Source organism: Lolium rigidum, chromosome 4, assembly GCF_022539505.1.
Source record: "Lolium rigidum isolate FL_2022 chromosome 4, APGP_CSIRO_Lrig_0.1, whole genome shotgun sequence".
NCBI lineage: Eukaryota > Viridiplantae > Streptophyta > Magnoliopsida > Poales > Poaceae > Lolium > Lolium rigidum.
Genome location: NC_061511.1, coordinates 238,881,410 through 238,889,804, shown reverse-complemented (window position 1 = coordinate 238,889,804; position 8,395 = coordinate 238,881,410). Strand labels below are relative to the sequence as shown.

General features: G+C 51.1%; 1 protein-coding gene across 1 annotated transcript; it reads left to right on the top strand.

Annotated features, from left to right (window-relative positions):
* Window positions 1-1,115: 1,115 nt before the first annotated feature.
* LOC124705746 lies at window positions 1,116-2,761 on the top strand. Its single transcript, XM_047237451.1, has 2 exons — window positions 1,116-1,452; window positions 2,396-2,761. The coding sequence occupies exons 1-2, from the start codon at window positions 1,202-1,204 to the stop codon at window positions 2,436-2,438; spliced, it is 294 nt and encodes a 97-aa protein (XP_047093407.1). The 5' UTR covers window positions 1,116-1,201; the 3' UTR covers window positions 2,439-2,761.
* Window positions 2,762-8,395: the final 5,634 nt, after the last annotated feature.

Below are 8,395 nucleotides of genomic sequence, written 5' to 3'. Positions count from 1 at the left end.
AGTACGTAGCTGGTGGGGTGTTATGTGTGTTTTTAGGGCATAAGGCATGATTTCATTTTTGTCTGCATTATCGGGTTTGTAGGTGTTATGTGGCGGCTTCGGATTTTTGATGCATGCTCTTGTGAGTTCTTTTTTAATAGAATACAAATAAAGACTGTATGCATCTCTTCGATGCAAAGGTTGAGGGGTCTCAACTACCTTTTCAGAAAAATATCACTCCGTATTTGCATTTGAGGTGAGGACTCAACACATTTAAATGGACAATGAGCAGTAGGTATACTTGAATGATATTAAAGAATCACAAAATCAGTGACCAGTAAATTCCGTTCCAGTGCAACACAAGGGCCACCTACAGAGATTTCATAGCTACTAGTACCAGCCCTTTGTCGGGAAAAAAAATCCCTACCAGCTCGTACAGCTGTGGGCAGGCCCGATTGTCAGTGGCATTGCATCGGATGACAGGAACTGAATCAAACATTGCGACGTGATATAGCTAGCTAGGTAGACGAAGCTACATCCGGCAAGGCGAGTGCAGCGGCATGCAGGGCCCCATCGGCTTCCAAAGGGAGCAGCTCGAAATCAAGCATGTCACGTTCCCGAACCAGCTCCAGCTCCGCTCCCCACGCATGGTCCTTCAAAAGCGCGGCAGCTGATTTGCTTTCAGCCCGCAAAGAAGAGAGAAGAGAACAACTAAAGAGCCAAAGCCATGGCGAAGAAGCAAGAGAAAAGAAAGCAAAGCTCGCAAAAGCAAAGCGCCGAGAATCAATGGAAGCTAAAGAGGAGGGGAGATGAGGAATGTGGATCACAGATTCCGTGTCACGTAAAAAGGCGCGTTTTGCGCGATCTAAGCGCCCATTAGACACGCACTTGCGTGTGATTATCTAAAGAAGAAGAAAAGAGGCATGCACTTGTGTTTGTGCGTGTGCCCTGCTAGTGCTATCCGCTTTGCATAAGATCATTCGTCTCGCCTGCCTGTCTGCCTTGGCATTGTCACTGTCATCATGCAACTCTGCTCTCCTCCCCATCTTCTTCTCCTACCTTTGCTTTTCTCCACTACCGACTTCATATAGCGGCGCCTCTGCTTCTGCTATCGCTCAGCTACATATCATTCTCTGCCCTGTGGATTTGAAAAAGGAAAACACTGGCGTGGTAGTGCAGAGGGGAGAAGAACTCTGAATAGCAGAGGAGGTTCTCTCTCTATATGGGAAGACGGCCGGATAGGTCGGTAGGGGCATTGTCGTGTTGCAGGATAGCGGTGGTCGTCATCTTCATCCTGTGTGCTTCGCTTATGTTGGTGATGTCGGCAACGACGAGTGGTGTTGACGTGAGCTCAGGGACGACCATGTCGAGCTCCCCGGCAGCGCAGTACTCGGGCGGCGGACAAGCCGGCGAGGACGCGTACCGGAGCAGCAAGAGAAGGATTCCCAAGGGGCCTGATCCTATACACAACAGGTAAATTTGATGGCTTCATGTTTAACGCACGCATGCATGTATGAATGCATGCATGCATGAATGCATGCATTCTGCCTCTCTACCTGTATTGTTATACGAAGTACTCCTACGAGTACTTCTTTTCCACAAAGCTTACAAATTTCCTAAGTCATATTTATCAAGAAGAGGAAAGTAGCTTTTGCATCAAAATTGAAGATTCCAGCCAGTCTCATGCTCACATGGAGCAAATGGGTCGATTTAACTGAATAAGTGACACGACCTGAAATGCTCTGCTCGGTGTTAGTGTGTTACTCTGCTCTTCGGTACATGTGCAAGTGCGCTGCTATTTTTTTCAGTTGGCATGCAGTTTAGTGAGGTCTAATCATGCCTTCCATGTATTGCATAATGAACAATTGGTTTATAAAAATACTTGTCTTCTTCCTTCTCCCTAATCGAACACTTGAAGCAGAGATGGGCACCTGATATATAAAACTCGTAGTTAATTATTCCGTTGAAGACTTGGTGGGACGATTTTGGTATTTGGCAAGAAGAATAAAAAGAGCTAAAGCAAGTGCACCTCTGAGCTAAGCAAATCATTCGGAAGTCACTTTACTGACAAGAAGAGTATACCAGTGTTGCATGCTTCAATCCCATCAGAGACACCTAATATTCCATTACTAGAACCTTATCTCCCTGCTTTTGATGATTTAGCTAGTCCAACTAAAGATTTAGTATCACACCCAAATGATTGGGCTGTGTAGTTTACAATTGTGACCATCAGAAAACAACTACATGTGTCAGTGGGTCTGACACATTAGTGTATAGGGTGGGCCATAGCTCTAAATTTAACAAAGCTAAGCAATCCACTAACTAATTATTAGGTAAACATTAGGTTCTTATAAACACTCTGCACTGACCTTCTCATTGGTTTCACCTCCAAAGTCTGACACACCTGTACTTTCAGGCGTGCTGGGAAGACGACGATTGCGCCACGCCGGAGAGACTAGCCCCGCGCGAGACGACCATCCACCGTACTTGTGCCATTCTCGGCTTCCTCCAGAGATCGTTCGAACGACGATGGAGGAGGTTTTATAAGATGAGATCCTTGGCTTTCTGCAATGAGGTGCCGAGTTCAGCTCTCCTTTAATGTGGATTTTGGTAGTGGGGGTAATGTACAAAAGTTGCAATCTTCCCTCGCAAGAAATCTGTCATTTTTTGACCGAGGTTGATCGACCAATCTACCTTTCGCATATTCTTCGAGATTTCGTTTGAATCCATGGTGATTTGTCAAAAAAATGTCCTTTTTGTGTCTGTGTGTATTTATCAAACCTGCCGAATGGAGTGCCCTTGCTCTAAGCATCAAAGCATGTATGCAGCTAAGCAGATTGCTCTGCTGTCAGTAAGTGAAGATTAGCTCACTATATATATGTGACTGACGAGTACTTATGTAAATCATGTCTTCTGGTTTGCAACATCCATGCATTAAATATCCATGACATGGCTGCGTGGCACATCTATGGGACATGAATCTTCTTAACCTGGAAAGCAAAAGAGAGGTATGCCACGAGAGAGAGAAAGAACTAAAGCTAAGCATCGATGCGCACGGCTCGCGTGTGCGAGTGTGAGACTGCTGCTTTGCCTTTTACTTCTTTTGCTGCAACCGTGTATTTTGAAGTAACCGAGGAGGCAAAGATGAAGAAAAGAGTAGAAGTCACGTATGAGCATGGATATGCACATCATGTCCGGTGAAGGCAATTCGAAATTCCAAAATTACGAAGAAACCTTTTTTTTTTAAATGGGAGCAACATTCCAGCTGCATCATTAGATGCACGTGGCTTTTAATTTTTAGAATGTACCAGTATACCACGATATGATGTAAATCTGTAAATATTCGATGCCAACTATGATACATGAAGAATTTCGATATGGGGCTTTCTCTATTAGGGCATCTCCAACCGAGCGACCCAAACGGACGCGCTGGGCCGTCCATTTTGGGCCGTTTGGGTGGCCGAGCGGACACGCGGACAGCGGCCCGCGTCCGCGTGTCCGTTTGGGTCGTACGCTGCGCCCAACGCGCGGACGCAGCGCATAATCGAAGAAATAGAAAAACAAAAGTAAAAAATGCAAATTTAAACGAAATTTGATTAAGCATACGCCCTATTTTGGGCAAATTTGTACATAGCCCTATTTTGGGCAAATAACTAACAAAAGAAGCCCTCTATATGGGCTTTAAAATTTAAACTAAAAACCCTATGATAGGGTTTGGTCGACGGCGCGGTGGCCGCCGGTGCGCCGCCTAGCCCCTGTGGGCGTCGTCGGCGTCGTCGTCGGTGTCGACAACGTCCCCGGGCGGCGAGGCACTGTTGTGGCTCGAGCGCGCCGGGGACTCCGGCCACGGAGACCACAGGGCCTCCTCCCAGGCCGAGTGGGGGTCCGGAGCCACCCAAGAAAGCGGCGGCGCACGGAGCAGCGCCTCCTCCCTGAGGCGCTGCTCCCTCCTGCCAGGCGTGGCGCCTGGCCTTCTGGCGCCGCTCCTCCTCCGTGCGGCGCCTCGCCTCCTGCCGCCGCTGCTCCTCGCGCTGCTGCTCCTCCGCGCGGCGCCTGGCCTCCTCCCGCCGCGCCGCTTCCTCCTCCTCCCGTCGCGCCTGGCGGGCCTGGGCGTACAGCTCCCAGGCCTTAGCTTCCTCCACCTCCCGCCGGGCCGCTTCCTCCATCTCGGAGGTGCGAATGGCCGCATGGAGGTGCGGCCATTTCGCGTCCTCCTCCGCCGCCGAGATGAGCAGCGCGGCGCGGAGGTCGGGGTCCTCCTCCGAGGACTCGGGGTTGGGCTCGAGCAGCAGCGGCGGCGGTTGCGGCAATGCATTCATATCATATATGTACATGCTGAGTGTTTTGTAGTTTGATTACAACCACATCGACTTTATATTGTGACATTCCACATTAATTAAGATTATTTTTTGAGATAAATATATTTCTGCATCATTCTAAAAAGTTAGCGATTATTATAAAAATTAAGTATTTTTTTTTACAATGGCTGCTTTTGAAGGGGCCATATTATGACGTTGTAGTTTACATTTAGAGAAAAGAAAACTTATATGCATAGGGAGCAGAGTATGAATTTGAGCAATAGAGAGGTCAAAAAAGACAATGTTCATAAAATAGTTCAACTCATAATATAACAATTGTAGTATAGCAATGTGGCGGCCGCCGTCCACCAAGTCCTCCTTCGTCGTCGTTCACCAGCGGATCGCGGCGTGGGGGCCTATTCGTCTTCTTCGAGCTCGAAGGTGGTAGTCCTAGGGTTCTTCTTCTGCGAAGATGAATACCAACCGGATGTCGATCCTTTTTAATCTAGTCAGAGTGTTGAGTTCCGAAAGGCTCCGCTGGTGAATGGAACAACGCATCTTTTGCCTAGAGTTTGCTAGATCGGGTGGTATTCGATCGCACGCAACCATGCTATTATTTCGACCGTTTGGTTCTGGAGGGAGTGACACGAAGCTATGTTCCGCGTTGACATCAAGTGACATTTTGCCGATGGTGAAGTCAGAAGAAGATAATATCATGAAGGCCGGATTGGAGGACTAGTTAAGGGATGTTCAAGCCTCCGCATTGTTGAGGGACTTGCTTGGTGTTCCGGGTGTTGGGGGGATGACCCCCGGTATGCCAAAGGCATGCCAAACCGGATGGTTTGAGCCATCAAGATACCGGTTTAAGGTTCATACCGGAATGTAGAGATAAGAACTTAGCTAAGTGAAGCTAAGCCGGTATCCCCAAGAGGGGTATGCCGGAACCAGGTAAGAAGATACCGGGCCACCGGAAGGAAGAGCGAGGTCGGCGGGACTGGTCAAAGATTCTCTCCGGAGCTAGAAGACAAAGATGAGCTAAGCAAAGTAACTTTAGACGAAGGGCCGACGATAAAGAGAAGGATGACGGTCAAAGAAGCCGGAGGACGTCGGCATCCCCGATTAAAGAGGACTCCGGTGTCTTCTATGATTAAAGTAGCTTTGTAAAGTAGTTTGTCTAGTCAAAGATGCCATTAGGGTTTCTTGCCCTGTAAGCCACCTCTCCCCTATATAAGGAGAGGGGGCTGCCCCTCTTACGGACACGCACGAAGAGAGCTAGGTCTAGAAGAACTTGTACTGAGAAACTTGTAACCTGTTGAGATCTATAGAGAAGATGATCTAGAGCGAGTTCTTCCTTATGTCTTTCTTCTTTAACCTCTAGCCTTGGCTAAGTTCTTGAGGAAACCATCCGGAAGTTCATCCCATCTAATCACAAACCCTCCCCGAATCCTCTTGCGTCCATTCGGCCCCAACCTAAGCCATCCTATGGCATCCGTCCGTTCACCACGACGACGGTTGGCGCCCACCGTGGGGCATGAAGTGGCGCATGCTTGGAATACATATTCGGGCGGGCATCCTCGAGTTCGCCGGCGAGCGGACAGTGTCTGCGCTCGTCCAGAGCTTCTACTCCATCGACTTCATCAACGACAACGCGGGTTGCTTCGCCAACGGCGGCATCTTCCCCAAGAACGGCCGCATCATCGAGTTCGGCAGCCACCGCGTCTACTTCGGCACCGTCCCCGTGCGCCAGCGCCTCTCGCCGGTGCTGGTGGCACCGGACCCGCCAAGGTGGCTCCGTGCTGGCCGCGCCGCCGGCAGCGTCGAGGTGATGATGGCTGGCGCAGCCGGCGCGGGCAAGGAGGCTGCGGACGAAGTTGCTGGTCGCGCGGCTGCAACCCGTGCGGCCAAGCCACCGCTGGAGCGCGACACCGGCGCGCCGGGAGCGTCTTCCGCACCACCGGCAACACCTCTCCAGGCGGCGATGAACGTGCTGGCAACGCCCATCGCGCGGAACATCGACCCGACAACGGCTCGGGCGGAGCCGGAGGCGCAACGCCGAAGATACTCGAGAGCGGCAAGGACGTCGTCGGGGTGCAGCGCGAGCTGAACCTAACCGTACGTGAGTATAACGCTGCCCATGGCTTTGCTTCGTTAGCGCTCATGCCGCTAGGATACCGGAAAACCGGCTTAAGGCTCGCAATCTAGATCAGGATTTGCGTAACGAAGTTCTTACCGGCAAGAGTACCTCCGCATCCGCTAGCATTGTAGAGAAACCTAAGTACGATTAGCCCGGATAAAACCATAAAAGCTGCTAAGGCTGCTGTAGATCTGTGTGACTCGCTTACCGGAGAGGCTCTGGCAAAACAACAGGAGCGTGTCAGAGAGCTGCTAGATACTGTAGAACAGCAGAACGCTGAGCAGCTGGCTAAGCTCAACAAGGCTATAGCCTCGAAATCCGCGCGTTCAACAAAGAATGCCGGAAGCAAGTCCCATGGGCAGGCCTCGTCCCCCCATCCGGACAGAAGAAGAGAAAAAGAAGTGAACGCACGGCAGATGATCGTGTACGATCCGGTCCTTGCCGGTAAACAACAAGCCGGGCAACACGATGCCGGTAGAAAAAGCCAAGGGGCAGAGCGAGGCTATGCCAAGGAAGGCTATGCCGGAAACAATCATGCCGGTAGACACGAAACCGGGCAAAACTATCCGGCTGCAAGGGCAGCGTATGATGATGAGGAGATGCCTCCACCAAGGTACCGGCAGGCAAGGGCCGCGGCACCAGAACGTTATGATGAAGCTGATTCAACAAGACTCACCGCTTACCGGAAACCTTTGGGAGAGCGGTTGGGGGAAAGAAACTTGCCGGAACGGGATGCGAGGCACCGTCTGGACAGAGTATACCTGTCTGAAATGATTGAAGCAGAAGGTCCTCCGGGTCCAAAGTGCTTTGGCCCAACGATCATGAAAGAGCCACCACCAGTTCGCAACTTTCAGTTGCCCCGTGACACCAAAACATACGATGGCACCACTAAGCCGGAAGACTGGCTCGCGGATTACGTAACCGCGGTATACGTTGCTGGTGGCGGAGGAGTCATAGCTGGAGGAGGAAACCGGCGTTGGGCCGTGAGAATCGTGCCGACGTTCCTGGTAGGACCGGCGAGAATCTGGCTGAAAAACTTGCCGGAAGGAAGCATAAATGGCTGGTTGGACTTTGAGGAAGCTTTTGTGAGCAACTTCAGCAGCACCTACAGAAGGCCAAACAGGCCTCAACAGCTCGCTTTATGCGTGCAGCGCTCGCAAGAAACAGACCGGGATTACCTGACCCGGTGGAATTCCACCAGAAACTCTTGTGAAGGAGTGATAGAAGCGCAGGCCATTGCTTGGTTTAGCCAAGGATGCCGGCGAGGTTCACCTTTGTGGCAAAGGCTACAGAGGAACATGCCAACAACGTTGGCGGAGATGATGCGTGTGGCGGATAACTATGCGTTGGGAGACCCAATGCAACCGGCAATACAAGCTGAGCCGGAACAATCAAACCCGCCTCAGCAGCAATACCGGGATAACCGGAACAACAAAAGGAGGGAAGATTTCCCGGATCGAAGGTATGGCTCGCAGCAAGTTGCTGCTGTGCAAGAAATCTCTGATGCCAGCGGTAGCCAGAGGCAAAGAACCGGATCGCAGCCATGGGCAGGTCCTAAGAAACAGTGGGTCGAAAAGAAACCCTGGGGCCGGAAAAAGAACTGGCAGGAACCCGCAAAGTACACCATGGAAGCTGCCATGGATCAACCTTGCCGGTGGCACACGCCGAATCCGGCTCACCCGTCGAACCACTTGACAAAAGATTGTACCTGGACCAAGTACTTGATGCAGAAGGGGGCGGTAAAAGACACCCAAAGACAAGGGGGCAATGCAATGATGCCACCACCGGACATGCCGCGTCAGCAGCAGCTACCACCACCACCACCGCTTACCGGGGCAAATGCCTTGCCGGTACACCCTCAGCAAAATAGGCAACAATATCAACAAGTCAATCAGGTGGGAGAAGGCTACGGCCAACCACCTCCCCCGACACCCTTGGGCCGGAACGTTTATAAGGACCCAGATGTGTGCTGTGTCGTGTTCGT

What these genes read in the sequence shown, in the direction of transcription:
- LOC124705746 (XM_047237451.1), top strand. Translation starts at nt 1,202, where the DNA reads ATGGGAAGACGGCCGGATAGGTCGGTAGGGGCATTGTCGTGTTGCAGG. An exon ending in CCTGATCCTATACACAACAG is followed by an intron (nt 1,453 to 2,395) that starts GTAAATTTGATG and finishes CTGTACTTTCAG; the next exon opens with GCGTGCTGGGAAGACGACGA.